Below are 20446 nucleotides of genomic sequence, written 5' to 3'. Positions count from 1 at the left end.
AACACGTTCATCAGATTACTAGGATCTGGATTGCTGGGATTCTCTTTTAATTATTTATTAATAATAGAGGCATTTGTTTACACTTGTTAATAAATCACAGAATGGTTTAGGTTGGAAGGTACCTTAAAGATCATCTCATTTCAACCCCCTTGCCACAGGCAGGGACACCTTCCACTAGACCAGGTTGCTCACAGCCCCATCCAGCCTGGCCTTGAACACTTCCAGCAATGGGGCATCCACAAATCTGGGCAACTTGTGCAAGTGTCTCACCATACTCAGTAAAGAATTTCTTTCTAATATCTAAGCTAAATCTACCCTCTTTCAGCTTAAAGCCATTCTGCCTTGTCCTATTACTACATGCCCTCATAAAAAGCCCCTCTCCACCTTTCCTGAAGGCCCCCTTTAGGCACTGGCAGCTGCTATAAGGTCTCCCTGGAGCCTTCTCTTGTCCAGGCTGAACAACCCCAACTCTCTCAGCCTGTCTTCATAGGAAAGGTGCTCCAGCCCTCTGATTATCTACGTGGCTCTCCTCTGAACCCACTCCAGCAGGTCCATGTCATTCTTATGCTGGGGACTCCAGAGCTGGATGCAACACACCAGGCGGGGTCTTACGAGAAGAGCAGAGTAAAGGAAGAGAATCCCCTCCCTGGACCTGCTGGTCACACTTCTTTTGATGTAGTCCAGGATATGGTTGGCTTTCTGGGCTGCCAGCACACACTGCTGACTCCTGTCCAGATTTTCATCCACGGGTATTCCCAGGTCCTTCTCCGCAGGGCTGCTCTCAGTCCACTCATCTGCCCAGCCTTTATCCGTGATTGCTCTGCCCCACACTCAGGACCTTGCACTTGGCCTTGTTGAACTTCACAAGGTTTGCATGGGCCACCTCTCTAGGCTGTCAAGGTCCTTCTGGATGGCAACCCCCACCTCTAGCGTGTCGACATCATCACACAGCTTGATGTTGTCAGCACGCTTACTGCTTAAGTTATTTATGAAATAAAAACATAACCCTTCTCACAAAGTTACTATTTTTTTCAGCTGCTTTTTACAGACATGGCTCATTTTCAGTGTTTAAATACCTGTATTAAGGTTATAATAATGTTGCATGACATATCCACAAACATTGTCATCTTTCTGCTATAGAGCAACATCTGTTCATCTGTTGGTTTAGATTGCCATATTTGCACAAGGGCAACAATTGTCAGAAAATACCACGTGCAGCCACTGGAGCTAGCAGTCTGACTAAAAGGAAAAATATCTGCTTAATCACATTATCACAGAATGGTCAGGGTTGGAAGGGACCTCTGGAGATCATCTTGTCTACCCCCCCTGCTAAAGCAGGGTCACCCAGAGCAGGCTGCACAGGATCACGTCCAGGCAGTTCCTGAATGTCTCCAGAGAAAAAGACCCCACAGCATCTCTGGGCAGCCTGTGCCAGGGCTCTGTCACCCTCAAGCTAACAAAGATCTTCCTCATATTCAAACAGAACTTGTGCTGCACTTTGTGCCCGTTGTCCCTTGTCCTGTCGCTGGGCACCACTGAAAAGAGCCTGGCCCTGTCCTCCTGACACTCGCCCTTAAGGTATTGGTAGACATTGAAGAGATCCCCCCTCAGCCATCTCTTCTCCAGGCTGAACAGCATTTCCTCATCAGGGAGATGTTCCAGTCCCCTCATCATCTTTGTAGCCTCCGCTGGCCCCTCCCCAGTAGCTCCCAGTCTCTGTGGAACCGGGGAGCCCAGCACTGGACCCAGCACTCCAGGTGCGGCCCCACCAGGGCAGAGCAGAGGGGGAGGACCCCCTCCCTCGACCTGCTGGCCACCACGCTTCTCCTGGTGCCCCCCAGGATCCCACTGGCCCCTTGGCTACGGGGCATACTGCTGGCCCATGGGCACCTTGCTGCCCACCAGAACATCATCCTTGTAAATATAACTATGTTAACTAATTACAAGTTCAGAGCTAGCATCAAACTGTAAAATATATTGCTGCAAAAGAGACAAGGACTTATATATAGGCATCCTCATGTCTCTAAGATTTGCTCAAATCCTGCATGCAATTCTCAGTGTCCTTTCATTCTAAAGCTAGTGCAATTTTTCCAATTATCTCAGTATACACATCATTTCATTTGAGTTCAAATAGAGAAAAAGACCTTATGTCAAATGACTGTCACCTATGAATATGTGTAATCTAATCAGTCTAGGTATTTTTATTTCCTATTTTTCATTCAAGTAAAAATAGTCTACTTGCTGGGTTTTGTAAAAAAGTGTCTATTGAAGTTACTCATGCTGTTCTTGCCCATGCTGGAGTCCATTAGTGTTGTAGTCTTTACGACTTTTAAAAGATGTTCTTAGAAAGAGACAACTCTATTCAGCTCTTCTACTGACAAGTTAAAGGACGTTGTTATATTAAATCCTGATGCTTTTTGCTTCAAGACAAGTGAAGACACGCAGGTGGTGTAGTCACTACATATCAACTGGGAGATAATCCATCCCTGCTTTCTGTGAGCTACAAGGGTCTTAAGACTCTTGGGAATCTATATTCAATCTATTATCAGTATATTATATTAGATATATTACATTACATTACATTACATTACATTACATTACATTACATTACATTACATTACATTACATTACATTACATTACATTATTGAGGTTGTAGAGTCTCCATCTCTGAAGATCCTGAAAACCCAACTGGACACAGTCCTGGGCAACCTGCTGTCACTGACCATGCTTGAGCAGGAGATGTTGGACTAGATGATATCAAGAGTTCCCTTTCAACCTAAACCAGTATGTGACACGGTGATTCTTAAGACTCCAGCACAACACCACAATTTGCTGTAAAAAATTGTATTGTATAATAAGTACTGGTGGAAAGATTTTCATTTGACATAATTGGCAGAACTCTATTAACAGCACTGGCTTATTGATGCATAAGTTAGGTTTGACTCATCCTGATTTCTGAGATCCCTGATTTCTGAAAAGCTTGGGTTTTTTCTCAGTGCACATATGTTTAAAGGTAGTACATTTCCTAAGCCTTTAACATGGTCTTTTACTGCTTACTGACACTAGTTTTCCGTTCCTTTATCGCTCCAGTTTGGAAAAGACCAAACAGGAAAAGAAAGTGAAGCTGGAAATATGTTTGCAGGAGCATTAGCACCTTTGGTTGCATGTCATCTGTTAAGCAAGGAATAGCCTTTTGGTGGCAGAACTCTGTATTGGCAGTATACGGTGATACTGAAAGCAGCTGGGAGGTAAACTCTCATTAATCTTCTGTATCAGTAGGTCCAACCCTTAACTGAAACATAAAAATAATTTTCCAAAAGAGAAAACAAAGCAGCACACTTTCTCACACTTTTAATTACATCAGCGCAGTCACCTGACAGAAAATGCTGTATTTAAAGAACTTTCTGTTAAATAGGAAGGCCTAATACTTAGCTAATACAACAATAATTTGATAAATAGGGGACTGGTACCTTATATGCCTTTGCCTTGTTACATTAGAGGTCATGATAGAAAGAAAATCTAAAATTCCAGGTCCCCTGCCAAAAGTCAGGTAGCACACTGGCATGTTCCAGGTATTTTACTGGCATAAAATATAGTGGCAGAAAGTGATTGTTGTGCTCTGGAAATATAGAGCAGTCCTGCTCAAGGACACAAAGCCTACCTGTGAGAGCTCTGAAGTGACTGCAAAAATACTTATTAGATTCACAGGTAGGGGTAGAGCCCACGAACAACAGATTGTTTTCTGAATCGGTCTTCATGTTAAGCAACATTTCCCTTTTTTTTTTTTTTTTTTTGCTTTCTTTTGAAGTCATTAGAAGCAAAATGCATTAAATGTTCATCAGATATCGAAGCAGGCCTTGTAAAAAGGCAGTTTAACCATACTGATCTGCCTAGAAAAAAATGATCTACCAGTAAGCGTGTCAAAAGAGTTTAAAAGATTTTATGTATGATTATGGTCCCAGGTATGAAACATTAACTGCACAGAGTCTAATTTCAGCACTGGACATTTCTGGCTTCAAAATTGAGCAAAAATTAATTAATTTGAGATCCTGTAATTCTGTCCTTTAGTCAGATGATCTTAAAACAATGTAATCCTCTTTAGTCACTCATAGGAAACCCCTGGCAGGCTAGGACCTTAAAGCTTGTAAAACTTGCTATACAGTTAGCTTCTTGGTTAAATATGAAGCAAGAGTATCTCATCTGCTTATGGACAGCAAACAAAATAGTGAAGTGCATGACCTTCAAACACAACCTTCTCATGTGATACCTACAAAAGTGATTTCCATTTGAGCTTAATTTTGTACAGATTGCATTGGTTTGGCCCAGTTTTCAGAGGTGTGAGTCAGTACTTCATACCGACTGAAGTCACCCACTGCTCTCTCTGCGTCGCAGGCCACCAGGTCACTCACTTGGGCTACAGCTAGGACTCCCACAAGGAGTTAGTCTGAATGCCTAGTTGCAGTTCACAGTGCTCAAGGATCATCCAAGTAGTACGTGGAAAAGGATTCTGCAACCTGGGTAAGCTGAACCTAGTATTTGACTGTCTAGATTAAAGGAGGAAAATTCTGGCCTTGTTAAAGCCAGTGGGAATTGGTTTCCAAAATTATTTTTGTTAGGATCTGATGCCTCTTCCCTCTTTCTGTGCAGCCCTCACCATACCCCACCTTCTGCCCCCCAGGTCTGTAAACATTTGTTGGTCCAGATTCTCTGTTTGGCTCAGACCATTATGTTCAGTCAGGGACTGTTCAGATCCTGCTGCCACAAGGGTTCTGAAGACACCAGCATAAACAAAACAAAGCCCCCACCTACTCTAATCTGCACTGGTACTTGTTCTTCTGACCAAGCAGCTCTAGCTTGCTGTTAATGACCACATCTTTTCTGTACCTACATAGTAGCAGGTATGATTGTAGATACCCTCTGCTATTTAGTAGATCAATTAGATCCCTCATCTGTTGCAGAATCAACAGCATCTTCCTCCTGCTCCCTAGAGAAAACAGTAAATACCCTGTATACCTCTTCCTTACCGAAGCAGGTCACCCAGAGAGGCTGTTGAGTCTCCATGGCTGGAGATAGTCAAACCCTGATTGTACATGGCCCTGAGCAACCTGCTGTAGTTGACTCTGCTTTGAACGGCAAAGTTGGACTAGATGATCTCAAGAGATCAATTCCAACATAAAAGATTCAGTGGTTATATTGGTAATATGTCTATGTCTGTCACCCTTCATTTAACTATCGTCTCATCAGTATCGTGACTCACAGGCCCAGCCACAACAGAGTTTTTGTCAAGTAATTCTTGGCTCTCAAAGACCTTAATTCAGGAAATGATCATTACACACTTTGTCTCTATTGAGCTGAAACGCAAACCAGCCAATACTTTAGAAGAGAATACACAATCACTTTCTGTAAAAGCATTTGATTTACTCATCTGTTTACACGCTGTTTACAAACCTATGGGTATCATTATAAGATGAATCATGTCAGCGTACTTTGCTTTAAGACCTTGTTTCCAAAAGAAGCAGATGGCACAGTCTGACAACAGCTTCTGAAGACATTCATCTCCCTATGCATGTACAGTGATGAGGCCTTCCAAAATCTCAGAATAAAAAGGGTAAGACGTTTCCTCACTGAAATGTTATAATGGTCATTTCATCCAGTATCATCTATTCTCTTCCTTGGCAAAATAGGAAACGAGGAGGGTCATAATGAAGGGACTCCAGAGAACGTTAGAAGCGTTAGCAACTTGTCTACCTAAGTGTTCCCCATATTAGATGTTCCCATATACTATATTTATTACAGTGTATCAGATCCCATTTTATAGAATTTCAAGACTGTCTTAGGATCCCCCACTGTCTGGGAGTTGAACACAGGAACCCCTAAAAGTACATAGCAGTAATAATGGGCTTTGATTTGGTTTCTTTTTGCAGCTGTAACTGGTTTACATGTACATGCCTTGCATGTACTTGTCTCTGGTTGTGTAGATGCCACAGGCTGCAAGTCCATCTGAGCCTCACAGAACAGTTGAGTAAATCACTGTGGAAATTACCACTTTAATATCTTCATTTCCATAAGAGGAGATCCAAGCATTTGTACTGGTCAGAATGCTCTGTTCTGTTTAAATGGGTGTACAGGGCAAAGCTGCAAGATGCACGTTATTATAGCTAACCAAATCTCTTGGCTCACTCATGCTGAGTTATGTCCCATAATTTGCAATAGTCTCAATTTTATTTGCTTGATATATCTGCTGAATATTTTGAATAACTTCTGTAATATCTTGAGCCTTATATTACAAAATACTATTATTTTATGTTCTAGGGTTTGCTTTTTTATTTATTCAACTAATCTGCTAGTGAATGTTAAAAAAAAAAATCAAAACAACGACAAACCAACCAGCTTAAGAAAACAAAACACAGTTTCTGTTCACACAAAATTATTTTCATTCTTCAATTTCCTGTCCTCCTTTCTAAAAGAATGTGGAAGATAAGTTGTTCTAAGAACCTGAGGCTGTTTTGTTGCTGCAAGAGAGAAAAAAAACCCCAAAATAATTTCCTTCGACAAATTCAGGCTAAAGACAGTAGCAAAGATGAAGGTAATAGAAGGTAATAGTGAAAGGTAAAGACGAGCTGTCCTTTCACACAATGTAAATTATTATCTGCCAGGACACAACTAAGTTTTGTCCAGAGTTTTTAGCTGTGAAATGTTGTTACTTTGTTTGCTTCCACTTTTGAGTCTTTTGTCGCTAATCCAAACCAAGTTTTAGTTTTAATTTTTTTTTTTGTTTGTTTTTTTTTTACAATATAACATCCTACAAAATGCTACATATTTCAATTCTTTTTTTTCTATGAAATGCAATATAGTGTTGGGAGACTGGAAAAAGAAGTTATTACCAATAATAAGTTGCCTAGCTATTTATAGGATCTGACTAGATTGCACCTGTTCTATTTTACAGCTTTTCATATTAGCCCCTTTGTCAGCAGTAAATGAGTTTTCGTACTTGCAGTTGTTCATGTAGGTATCCTATTCTTCCTTGGTTGAAGCAATCAACAGCTGTGATTACTTCAAGTGAAGAAAATTAAACTGATATGTAACGACAGATACAGGAAACACAACCAACTTCATGAATTAGTGAAAAACCAGTCTGGTTTTTGCTGTTATTTAATGATCATGCTCAGCAGCTGGAAGTTTTGAAGCTGGGCTGTCACTGGTGTCCATAGTGGTAAGCTCTCAGAGTAAATGTCTTGGCTTCATTCCTTGCATGAAAAGCAATAGTACCCTAGATAGAGACATTCTCTCACCAACAGCAGGGGCCTTTTGCCACCCTAGACTGCCCTGAAGGCAAGACCCTGACTACAGGGTGAGGGCATAGGTGTAAGGGATCTTTGCACCGGAGCCTGCTGCAAAACGCAGCTCAGTTGCAGGTGGCTAGACAGAGAGAACAAGGTTATCCACCCCTTCAAACATTCTGTCAGCAAAACTGGGCTGGTTGTGTAGAGGAGTGGATGGCAAGGACCTGAACAGTAATGTCACATTGTACCACTCAGATCACCACAACAGAGGAGCCCGAGAAGGAGCTGTGCTTCTGAACAGTGTCACTGAAACCTACTGTCCTCATCATTAAAGCAGTTGTATTGGTACAGACAAAGGGCATAGCTAGCTTCACACTGTCTTTAACTGTAGATGTAAGCAGGTACTCAGGGAAAACAAAAAAAAAAAAAAAAAGAGAACAGAGCAACCCTCTATGATACTTCTGTATTCTCTAGGCTTGTGATTCCTTCCAGCTTGGAGGATTTCCTGAACCTAGTATGTTATGTCTATTTATTAACCTTCAACTGATGCCTCTTTGAAGTACTTTTCCAGCCTTCCCTTGAATACAGGTAAAATTTTTGCATCTGCAAGATCTGTTAAGGAGTTGCACAGGTTTACTACCTATCACAGCAACCACCCCCTTTTGCTTTGAATTTGACTAGCTTGGCTTCATAGCTCTAGCTCTTCTATTGGCCCCATCCTTCAGTACCAGTATGCCACTATGGTGTCATTTTGGAGGAGTGAGCTGGACAGGCGCTGTCACTTTTTCCATAGTGTGCCTAATAAACATGGTATTATCTAATAGAGAAGAGCAAGGGTCATGAACCTAGAGTATTCTTCCTAATCTGTGTCTTGGGAGAGTCCCTGCACCTATCTATCTCAGTTTCCCACCTGTTAAATCACAAGAAGGATATTTTGTTTGTTTGTTTGTTTTTTGTTGGTTTTTTTTTTTTTTTTGCTTTGAAACATACTGATGAAAAGCACTCTACAATATAAGTGATAACCTGTGTGTTCTGGTTCTAGGGTGAAATTCTTGAACATAACCTAGAAAGAGACAAGCAGGCTAACCCCAGAAGAGCAGCAGGGCTGGTGAGTAGGGCACTTTTTGGGACTATGGGAGACATACGCTCAAATCCTTTTTCAAAGAAAGGATCTTCTACCATGGAAGTGTCCTAACCACTAGGTGATAGTGAAGTCTCTAGATGAGCTTGTCTTCTGCTTCTGCTTTTCTCTCTGAAAACCCCCAGTACCAGGAAAGTTCCTGCAATCTCAGAAAATATCAGAAGCCCAGAAAAGTATCACCTCATAAAAGATCTATCTGATTATCCATCAGACTTTGTCTCTGGAAGAACCACCCGCTTGCTCCCGCCGCCTGCCCGGCGAGGCGGTGCGATGCCGTGGCTCTGCGGTGGCTGGTGCACTAGGTGGCACTAGAGAGTCGCCACTGTCCCTACTCGCACCAGAAGAAGCCACCGGCAAGCAAAACTGTACACCTAGGGGTTACAAATCTCAAGACTTCACTAAGTTTTTAACGGCACAGCACTGGAATTTTTTTTTTTTTTTCTTGCACCTGAAGTCTATTGTGAAATTCATCAAACTCACAGCAAGTACCGGTGCCCCCATATTTAACCAGAAGGATTAGCCTGAGCACACAGAAAAGTCAGAAGCTTTGCCCACTGGGTTATAGTCATACCTAGCTGCCAAGCACGCCAAAATCATGATCTCAGAAACATATTAATCAACAGTGCAACTTAGGTGCCTCTTTTCGGCAAGACTATGTTGACACTTGAGAGCTACAGCTTATAAGCCCGAAATTCAGCTCCTGCAAATGTAGCTTCCAGCACCAACTCATATCTGCAGATGTAGGGCCAAGAACACAAATCTGTCCCAGTCCAGCAGTCTGCAAGTCACTAGGCCACAATCATAAGCTTCCTTTTACATGCTGAACTTCTATTTCTGTGAATCCTGCTTTCTTTGCATTACAGAACAGTTTGGAAAAGGGATGTAGAGTGGATTCTCCACTAAACTATCCCACAGTGGGGTGTTTGTATTGTTTCGTCTTAAAACAAAAAGTTGCTCTTCTTATCTTCTACAAAACAGCATAGTGCTTTCATCCAGAAAGTGGATGATGAAGGTTTAAACCCTATGGAGTCTGGATCCCAGACTTTCCTGTGAAAATCCAGGCATCTAACTTTCAGAGTGTCTATACCTGGATTTCTTCTGAAGACAAAGCTCTCTCGAAGCCTTTAGGTAGCTGCACAATAAAAAGATAACTGGCACAGTAAAACTCACCTTCTGCTCTTTGTATAGTACAGCCCCAAAAGGCAAAGGAGCCCAGGAAGACTGGGCGTGCTTCAAGAAGGAAACCCTAAAGGCACAGAGGCAGGCTGTCCCCATGTGCTGAAAGAGGAGCCAGCGGGGCAGAAGACCGGCCCGGCTGAACAGGGAGCTTTGCCTGGCACTCAGGGAAAAAAGGAGAGGTTTTGACCTTTGGAAGAAGAGGCAGGAAACTCTGGAGGACTACAAGGATGTTGTGAGGTTATGCAGGGAGAAAATTAGGAGGGCCAAAGCCTGGCTAGAACTTAATTTGGCAACTGCCCTAAAAGACAGTAAAAAATGTTTCTATAAATACATTAGTAACTTAAGAAGGGCTAAGGAGAATCTGCACCCCTTATTGGATGTTGGGATAAATGTAGCGGCAAAGGATGAGGAAAAGGCTGAGGTGACTAATGCCTCCTTTGCTTCAGTCTTTACAGTAACACCAGTTGTTCTCCGGGTACCCAGCCCTCTGAGCTGGAAGGCAGCTTCCCATAACCCAAGGGAAATGGTCAGTGACCTGCTACACTGCTTAGACACACACAAGCCTATGGGGCCAGATGGGATTCACCCAAGGGTACTGAGGGAGCTGGTAGAAGTGCTCACCAAGCCACTTTCCATCTCTTATCAGCAGTTCTGGCTAACCAGGGAGGTCCCATAAGACTGGAAGCTAGACAATGTGATGCCCATCTACAAGAAGGGCAAGAAAGGGATCCAGGGAACTACAGGTCTGTCAGCCTGACCTCAGTGCCGGGAAAGGTTGTGGAGCAGATCATCCTGAGTGTCATCACGCAGCACGTGCAGGACAGCTGGGGGATCAGGCCCAGCCAGCGTGGGTTTATGGAAGGCAGGTCCTGCTTGATGAACCTGATCTTCCATGACAAGGTGACCTGCTTAGTGGGTAAGAGAAAGGCTATGGATGTTGTCTACCTGCTCTACCTGGACCTTAGTAAAGCCTTTGACACCATTTCCCACAGGATTTGCCTGGAGAAACTGGCTGTTCATGGCTTGGATGAGCTTACTCTTCACTGGGCAGAAAACTGGGTGGATGGCTGGTCCCAATGAGTGGTGGTGAATGGAGTTCCATCCAGCTGGTGGCTGGTCACAAGTGGTGTTCCCAGGGCTCAGTACTGGGGTCAGTCCTGTTTAATGTCCTTATCAATGATCTGAACAAGGGGATTGAGTGCACCCTCAGTAAGTTTGTAGATGACACCAAGCTGAGAGGGGAGTGTTGATCTGCTGGGGGGCAGGAAGGCTCTGCAGAGCGATTTGGACAGGCTGGACCCATGAGTTGAGGCCAGTTGTGTGAGGTCCAACACGGCTCAGTGCTGGGTCCTGCCTATGTGTCACACCAGCCCCAGGCAGTGCTGCGGGCTTGGGGAAGAGCTGCAGAAAGCTGCCTGGTGGGAAAGGCACTGGGGGTGCTGGCCGACAGCCAGCTGAACATGAGCCCGCAGTGTGCCCAGGTGGCCAAGAAGGCCAGCAGCGTCCTGGCTTGTATCAGAAACAGAGTGGCCAGCAGGACTTGAGAAGGGATCATTCCCCTGCACTGGGCACTGGTGAGGCCGCACCGAATGCTGGGTTCAGCTCTGGGCCCCTCACTGCAAGAGGGACACTGAGGTGCTGGAGCGTGTCCAGAGATGGGCAACCGAGCTGAGGAAAGGTCTGGAGCACAAGTCTGATGGGAAGTGTCTGAGGGAAATGGAGTGGTTTAACCTGGAGAAAAGGAGGCTGAGGGGACACATTATCACTCTCAGAACCACCTGACAGGAGGCTGTAGTGAGGTGAGTGTTGGTCTCTTCTCCCAAGTACCAAGTGACAGGACAAGAGGAAATGGCCTCAAGTTTCACCAGGGGAGGTTTAGACTGGAGATTAGGAAAAATTTCTTTACTGAAAGGGTGGTGAAGGATTGGAACAGGCTGCCCAGGGAGATGGTGGAATCAACATCCCTGGAGTTGTTTATAAAATGCCTAGATGTAGCGCTTAGAGACATGGTTTAGTGGTGGACTTGGCAGTCCTGGGTTAACAGTTGGACTCAATAATCTTAAAGGGCTTTTCCAACCTAAACGATTCAGTGATTCTACTCCCAGTAATGGTACAGAATTTTCCTTGTACGTATCATAGGATAATTATACTCGCCAAACATTTTAAACAGTTTCATAGAACATACATTTCTTAAAAAGAAATATCCTGGACTTTTCATAGATCAACAACCAGCCTTGATTCATTGTCTATGCTGTATTTTTTACTAGTCTTTAAAATACCGTGGTTCTAGTGAGAACATATTGCCTGTCCCTTTCCATTACATCAGTCTGCAGTATATCCTGCTAATACCTGAAAACATGAAACATAACTACAAAGAAGCATATCATCACTTTTAAACTGTCATATTAAAAGAAAACAAAAACACATGTGGCACTTGTTTGAAGCATTATATTAAATCTTCTGTTAGTAACACAATGTTGAACATTATACAGATTAATATGTCTCAGTAAATCAAAGATTACCCTAGATCTTGGCTTGTACTGTCACAGGGAATGCAAACATCAGTCTGTGAAAGACTTAAGTCTCTGCTCCACCTGCTGCCAGTGTCAACCTCTGGTGGCTTTGTTCCTGCTGACATGAACAGAGTTTCACCTGAATCAGGGTAGAAGGTTGTTCTTCTTCTGATGGATTGTGAGAAAAAAAGGAGTTGACACAGGTAACTTTTAAACAAAAAATCAAGAACTACGAGAGCTTAATTACTGTTAAAAAACCCCACAACTAATTAAAAAAGTCAAAACTAGAGACAAAAATCAGTAGTGAGGAAGTATGAAGCATTAGCCTTTCTCCAGGAGCAGCTGACATCTCCCTGCATGCCGTTTAAGCCATATTTGCAGAGCCATTCTGGACAAAGGAAAAAAAACCTACACAGTTCTTAGTTCTGCCTGCTGACCTGGTGCCAGTTCTTCAGTTCCTCCAGAGTCATGTTTTTCTTTCCACTTTAAAGAACAAACCTTAAGAGGAATCTCTACAACCAAGCCTGAAATGAGCTGCAAGAATTACAGGAACTGAAGCCCAGTGGAAAATATGACAGGTCAGAAAATGTAGGTGACAATGGCAGCAGCAAGAGCCAGCAATAAGTTGGCCAGGGCTTCAGTTTAAAAGCCAGCACCTGGAAGTTTAGCACAAGTCCTGGCTCTGAAAGCAGAGCCTTCTATTTTTTTATGTAATTCCTCATAAAACATGCCAAAATTAACTCAAAAATTGGGAAAGACAGTCAGCTGAATAAGTAGTAAGCATCCATGTGTACATGGACATACGTATTAATGAAGAAGCTCCAGGAATGTGACCAGCTACACAGTTCCATCACAGTAATCACCTGTTTTGCCTGAAGTCTGAGCTGGAAATGCACTCACACCTCATGCTCAGGTTTGCACTCAGGCTGGCACATAGAATAATCTGCTGCTTAAATGGTTTGGCTGAGCAGATTGGTCCTTAGTTTCAATCTCAGGGCTATTCTCATACAACAAGGAGTGGAGACATAGACACATTAAGTCAATTTTCTACCAATTTTCTCTTAGTTGAGTATGCTCCTGTTTTATCTGGCCCAGACCTTGAGACTCCCTTTAATGAGGATTCAACAGGGTCTGGAGCCTGGAAATCATGTTTAAGCTTGGTTCTCAAAAGGTGACATTGCACAAGAAAGTTCAAGACAATACTTCATCAGAGCTGCGTTGTTTCTATTGGCAATTATAGACAAGGAGACATTAAAGAGGGACAGTCTTCTTGACTGAAGGACTGATTGCTTTCTTCAAGCTGTTATATATACCTCTTCAATCTCCACATTGGTCTAGACTCAAACAACACATCAAACAAGGCACTTGCTGTAGCGAATCCTGGCTAACATGCCTTGGGATTAGCACACTGCTATTCCTCTTTGTCTGAAGGTAAAACCTGCTCTTCTAAAAGTTGTAGGAACTGTAAAATGGGTTTAGGCTTTGATTTTTGGATTTTTTACATCCAAATATAATTCAAGTGCTACATTTTTTTCATTGTTGTTGTTATGTGGACCAAATGCTTTCAGTATTACACATTCTTGTTAATAAGAGGTCTTTATTTTCTTATATCTGATTAATGTCTCCTTTAAGTTTATGGCAATTCTGCCACCAACTTCAGCAGTCATTAAAGAGACCTAAAAGGCAGATAATTTACACCAATGTAATGTAACATAATAAACAACATGTTGTATGAAACATAAATAAGGGCAAAAACATTAAGAATAAAAGTATAAAAATAACATTTTGTTTCTACAATTGCTGGTGGTCAGAAACAAAACTTATAAGCCACCAGCAACTTCCATACCAAGCCTAGCATCAGGATCAAAGTTACCTTTATTAGAGAGAAGTGGTATCACAGCCGAGGAAGGGTTTTGTATCAAGCAGCATATAGCTTGCAGAAATTTGGAATTATGATCAAGACTGCAATTTTTTTTCCCTTTTAAAGACTTACAGGAAAGAAGTGAAATATTAGATTCACCTTGTGTATTTTGTGAACTTCTTAAATACTTGAGCAAAAAAGCATTTTGTATGCTTAGTTTTATATAAAAGTACCTTACAGAATGGATGACACCAGGCATCCCTGAAGTGATACCTTGTGGTTTTGACTATAAGGGTGTTTAGAAACTGAGCTCAAATTTCTGTTTTTATATATCAACCACAACAAGAAAGCTACCAGAAGCCTTCCAGAACTCATTTCAAGTACAAGGGCTACAGAAGTCTGGCAGAGGAATAAAGAAGGAGGTTGAAGAATGAGCTAGCACTAGCGACATGCCTAGTGTGTACGGACAGTCTGTCAGTCTAACTTCTTCTTGAGGATACTTATTTACTGCGAACGCTGCAGAGGAATGACTGGCTTCATTTTATAGAATGACAGGACTTACTTCATGCATGCCAAGACCTTGCTCCTCTTATCCTAGAGATAAGTACCTACAGGTAGTTGTCAGCGTGATGTCACATAAAACCTCTAGTTCTTATTCTCAGCCAGTATAAAAGGCTATTTAATTATAAACAGTACTTCTTAGGCCTCAAGCCCAAACAAAAAGCCTTCTCACATTCTAGCTGAAGATATAATGAAGTAAAAAATCTGTGGGAGTAACTGTGAGTTTCCCCTTAAGGTTAGGATATGGAAATGGGAGAATAACTATCCTGAGTCATCCTTGGTATTTACAAAAAAATCTGCCAACACATTATAGTCATATTGATTGAGGTTCAGCCTTGCCTGATCCTGCTCCTTACTTTTGTTACTACAAAAGAATCCAAGTTCAACAGGAGGAGAGGAGGGGGCAGGGAAACAGTCTGCAGGATAGGCTGCACAGGAACAATTTTCCTGTCCTGAAGCTAGGCATTTGTATGCTAAAGAAGACGAGTAATGGATGCAGAAGAGTATACAAGGATGAATATGACTGTAGCCAGGGGGAAATAGACCTAAGAGGGTGATGTCTGTATGCAATGTATAACAACTTGTTAAACAAATGTGTAACAACCAAAACACCGTCTGATGAAAAACAAAATACCATGATTTATAATTAATCATTTTAGCCAGTTTGAAACCAAAGAAAGAAGCAAAACCTTTAAAAAATGGTTGGCAATTTCAATGGCTTCTGGTTTTGTTAGACATTGGAAGTCGGTTGTCTTTTCAGAAGGCAGATGCTTACCTCATAAAATTTCTGACCTTACCAAAAAGTTTGTGCTGTGATTGAATTCCTACAATATCAAGTCATATCAAGATTACAAGAGGGTGTGAAATGCTCCTTTTTTCTGTTAATTGAGGTAATAAAACCAACATGCAAGAATGCTTCATGAAGTGTCGATCTAGTTCTGTTGCACCCAAAGTCAATATCAAACTTATTTTGGTTTTTTATGCACCCAACCATCAATGTTTGCAACTTTGCAGATGCGTATCTTTTTGAGTCCCTGGAGAGACAGTTGCTTTTTAGTAACTACTGCTTGTAATCAAGGGGGCTTTCCATTCCAGCAAGCAAATGTGTTTCTTGTAAATGAATACAACCTTCTGTCTGATGAAACTGAAATCTGGAAACATCAGGTAAATTATGGAAATAATTATAATACTTCCAACTAGATGAGCGTTCTGTGGTTTTTATTTTGTTACTGACAGCAAAACTTTACCTCTTTGGTTATCTTATGCATGTAATTATAACCAGTCCAAGTGCTGTGTCTTAGATGTACCAAGGAACATTGACTTTCTCCAAGCACTTAAAAGACATCTAAGACCTTTATTTCTCAAAATGTTGATTATGTATTTTTTATGAAATAGAAAAGTTTCTCTCTACTTTCGTAGATTATTCATTGCAATGCTAGAATATTAAACTTCATTCCGCAGTCAGCCACCTAGAAAGAAAAAAACGTTGGACCTTACTTTGCAGTGCTCAGTGTGAACACTCAACCCTGTAAACAGCAATAAAAGTGACAAATCACTTGAGACCTTTATAGGTATTGCACAATTTTTCTTCTGTGTTGTAAAGTGGTATACTATGTTTTTGACAGGTTCATTGCTAACTGACCTTACTCATTGCAGCTGGAATTTTCAAGTCCTAAATTACAAAAAAAATTTGTGAAATTCTCTTGCCAAATGTACTGCACAGTAAATTTCCAAATATAATTGAAAGAGCTGAATGCCCACTTGATTTTAACTAAACAATTACATTTTAGATATAAGTTGATGCTGGGAGGCCTTATAGATTAGATTAATTTTAGCACACATACAGACAACTCTGTATTTCTCCTCTTCATTCCTCCCTTCCTTCCTTCCTTCCTTTCTTCCTTCCTTCTTTCTTTCTTTTTCTTTTTCTTTTTCTTTTCCTTTCTTTCTTTCTTTTTTTCTTTCTCTCTTTCTTTCTTTCTTTTGACTTCTCTTGAATTCTCTATCTTCTGATATCAGATACAATGATAAAAAACGTAACAGAAATTCTTGTTGCTATGATATTAATACATTCTGATAAAGATGCCCTTGCTCCTTTGTTAGTCTTGTCTTTTATTCTAGTTATCATATGGCTAGAGGAGGCCTTCAAAGTCATCTTATCCTTCCTATGCTCAAAACAGGAATCAGCTGTATCTAGGCCAGTACTGACAAATGCTAATTTAACATATTCTTACAACCTCAAATGGCAGACTCAAAGCAAGATGTTCCAGTACTTCCTTCTTCTTGCCATTAAAACCTTTTTCTCAGCATCTAATTTGAAACTTCTTTGTTGTGCCTGAAGCTTGTTTGTGTTCAACACAGTCATGGGAATGGATTATATCCTTTCTGCTTTGCTTATTTGAGATTATCATCTCCCCCTCAATCATCTCCCTAGTTTGTTCAATTTTCCTCACAGATCACAAAACTGGTAGATATTTGCTTTGCTCTAGATTAGCTCTAACTAGAGTTTACTTCTTCCTTGAAGTGTGAAGCACCAAATTGGAGACATTTTTCTAATGCCTTAGCAATCCCGAATAAGACAGAAAAATTACTTTATGTGGTTTTGCATCTGAAAATTATGTTTACCTTTTCCACAACAGCATGTCATTACTGAATTGTATAAAGCCAGCAGGAAATGTGTCCTTGTGCAGGTCCAACAACATACTCTATAAATAGACACCCCTTAACTCCCAACACAGGGAGTGACTGGCTTGGGAGGGCACAAACCCCAACACAGTACTATTGGTTTTACACCCTGCTTCTAAGACAAGTAGCATGGAGTTGCCTTACCTCCAGTGCCATGTCAGTGAACTGTAGCTATGAAAACATTTCTGTGGCCTATAAAGTATAAAGCAATGGTGCCACAGGCTGCTAAACATATAAAAGGAACCGTTTAAAATAAATTGCACACCACTCTTGAAATAAGCCATGTTTCTGTAGCTAGAGATTGATAATCCTTCTTTCTATTAAGTTCACTAGCTGTTGTGCAAATTCTGAGGAGCGTGGTCTTCCACTAAAGTGTGTGGGAGAAAGAGAGCTCCCTATCCCATCATTCAGGTTAAGCAAGCTACAGATGCAGAGCAGCTGGAGCAAACAGCATACAGGTGAACATCTGCCATATTTTGAGGAGTTCAATCCTACATGGTTGTTGGTTTTATGGCTCCCAAGTAATGATGATGATCCACAACGTTATTTCTATACTTCAAACTAAACGGAGAACTGCTTTCCTAGGTGACAGCCAGAAAGCTCAGCATTTGTAGAACTGAGCATCTAACTGCTCTTTTCAAAACATAATTATGTTCTGCAAGCAATTTTAAAAGCTGCTCGGGTCTTTTGCACTTCTGTTCATGCTGTGAAGGACTTTAAAGCAAAAAAGTGAGTATGCAAACCAGAATTGTGTTTTATGCTATCTAAATGCCAAGAATCTAAATTTAGCACCTCTATTTTCTGCTTCCTGGAAGTTCCTAGAGTATGATTACACGTTTCATTTTTCAGAAATATTGTTTAATATCTCGAACATTTTATTAATGTATCCTTAGATAAAATGTTCAGAAATTTCAAACTAATGAAAAGAACACTGTTTAAAGAGAGGCAAAAAGTCTCAACCATATCACTAAAATTTCTTTAAATGTCATCAACAGAAAAGGATCTAAAGGCTCCTTCCATGAATTTGAATACTTTCTCTTGCATTGATGATTTTTTTCTTTGTATAATTAAGTATGCTTTTCCACAGAGGGTGATGAAAGCAATTCACTCTTAGTCAATCCAGTGGTAAAATAACTGCAGTATGGGTAGGCCATTCATGCAGAAAATATCTATACTACAGACTATTGTGTAGCAATTTAGAATATACATACAACAACCTCCCTATAGATCTGGTCTTTGTATATCATTCCCACTGACACCTGTCAAACCTGTTAATATCCCTGTGATAGGTTAGAATGGCATAATGGCCTGCCTACCTGGCACAGTTTAGATATTTTTTTTTTTCTTTTTCACCTTATTCAATCCAGTTGGGGAGTTAGCTACACTGAGATAACTCAACCTGTGCTTACATAATGGCTCGCTGATGGTTATGTTTATTAAAGATTAGAACAGAAAGGAGGGTATAATTCTGTCACCGACAGATCTGAAATGTCGTGTTGCCGCAGCTATTTCCATGGCTAAGCTGAACTGTAAAATCATTTCCCATACAGACCTATTGGTCCTATGTACCTGCCACTTGCTGACATCATTAATAATGTAGCATTGCAGATATCAAAAATAATATATTTCATTCTTGTTCACAGCTATGCTTGCTTTCAGACTTATGTTTATGTATGTTTCTTTCTCCCCAGGTAATGCATTTGTGGTGAGCCTAGCTTTGGCTGATCTGGTGGTGGCCTTGTATCCATACCCACTGGTGCTCTTAGCTATTTTCCGCAATGGATGGACGTTGGGTGAAATGCACTGTAAAGTGAGTGGCTTTGTGATGGGACTAAGTGTAATAGGCTCTATTTTCAACATCACTGCAATTGCGATAAACCGATATTGCTATATATGTCATAGTTTTGCCTATGACAAAGTGTACAGCTGTTGGAACACGATGCTGTACGTCTCCTTAGTCTGGGTATTAACAGTAATTGCAACAGTGCCAAATTTTTTTGTTGGCTCTTTAAAGTATGATCCACGCATCTATTCATGCACATTTGTTCAGACTGCAAGCTCCTACTATACAATAGCTGTTGTGGTAATTCACTTCATCGTCCCTATCACAATTGTGAGCTTCTGCTACCTTCGAATTTGGGTTTTAGTAATTCAAGTTAGAAGACGAGTCAAATCAGAAACAAAACCAAGACTGAAGCCAAGTGACTTTAGAAACTTTCTTACCATGTTTGTAGTTTTTGTGATTTTTGCCTTTTGCTGGGCACCTCTAAACTTCATTGGACTGGCTGTAGCCATTGATCCTATGGAAATGGCACCAAAAGTTCCTGAATGGTTATTTATTGTAAGTTACTTCATGGCCTATTTCAACAGCTGCCTTAATGCAATAATATATGGACTCCTTAACCAGAATTTTCGGAATGAATACAAACGAATATTAATGTCACTGTGGATGCCAAGGCTTTTCTTCCAGGACACATCCAAAGGAGGAACTGATGGTCAGAAGAGCAAACCTTCTCCTGCTTTAAACAACAATGACCAGATGAAAACTGATACTTTGTAAATGTGTAACAGTCACGCAACATTTTGCCATCGAGAAACCCGAAAATATAGTTGTAATGTTCTGGTCATTCTTCCTTACTTTTGGGGGCTTGCCATTTTGATGGCATTTTGTGACTGGAATACCATCTCCTTGATAAAGCACATTGCTCTCAATTAATGATTTATACAAGGTATCAATTGGAAATGTATTTTAGAAATAAAGCAGCAGGTGAGTGCAAGCATAGTAGTTCTGAGAGCTGAATTCTGCTCCCAGAGATATGAGTGAGGCATTTTTTTAATTCAGTGGGAGTTTTGTATTACTCAAAATCACAGAACGGTCAGGGTTGGAAGGGACCTCTGAAGATCATCTTGGCCAGCCCCCTACTAAAGCAGGGTCACCCAGAGCAGGCTGCACAGGATCACGTCCAGGTGGGCTCTGAATGTCTCCAGAGCAGGAGACCCCACAGCATCTCTGGGCAGCCTATGCCAGGGCTCTGTCACCCTCAGGGTAACAAAGATCTTCCTCATATTCAGATGGAACTTGTTGTGTTGCAGTTTGTGCCCATTGCCCCTTGGCCTGTCACTGGGCTCCACTGAAAAGAGCCTGGCCCTGTCCTCCTGACACTCGCCCTTAAGGTATTTGTAGACATTGATGAGATCCCCTCTCAGTCTTCTCCAGGCTGA

The 20446-nt window shown here is 41.3% G+C and overlaps 1 protein-coding gene across 1 annotated transcript in view; it reads left to right on the top strand.

The window, feature by feature from the left end:
- Nucleotides 1–19924, top strand: part of MTNR1B (melatonin receptor 1B) — a 30317-nt gene extending 10393 nt beyond the window's left edge. Inside the window, exon 2 of the mRNA XM_040583930.1 lies at nucleotides 18916–19924. Within this exon, the coding sequence (XP_040439864.1) occupies nucleotides 18916–19784 (869 nt within the window). The 3' untranslated portion in view covers nucleotides 19785–19924. The remainder of the gene's footprint in view (nucleotides 1–18915) is intronic.
- Nucleotides 19925–20446: the final 522 nt, after the last annotated feature.

This window comes from Falco naumanni, chromosome 2 (assembly GCF_017639655.2).
Source record: "Falco naumanni isolate bFalNau1 chromosome 2, bFalNau1.pat, whole genome shotgun sequence".
Taxonomy (NCBI): domain Eukaryota; kingdom Metazoa; phylum Chordata; class Aves; order Falconiformes; family Falconidae; genus Falco; species Falco naumanni.
Note: the sequence above shows the minus strand (reverse complement) of the source record. Positions and strands in the feature narration are given on the sequence as shown.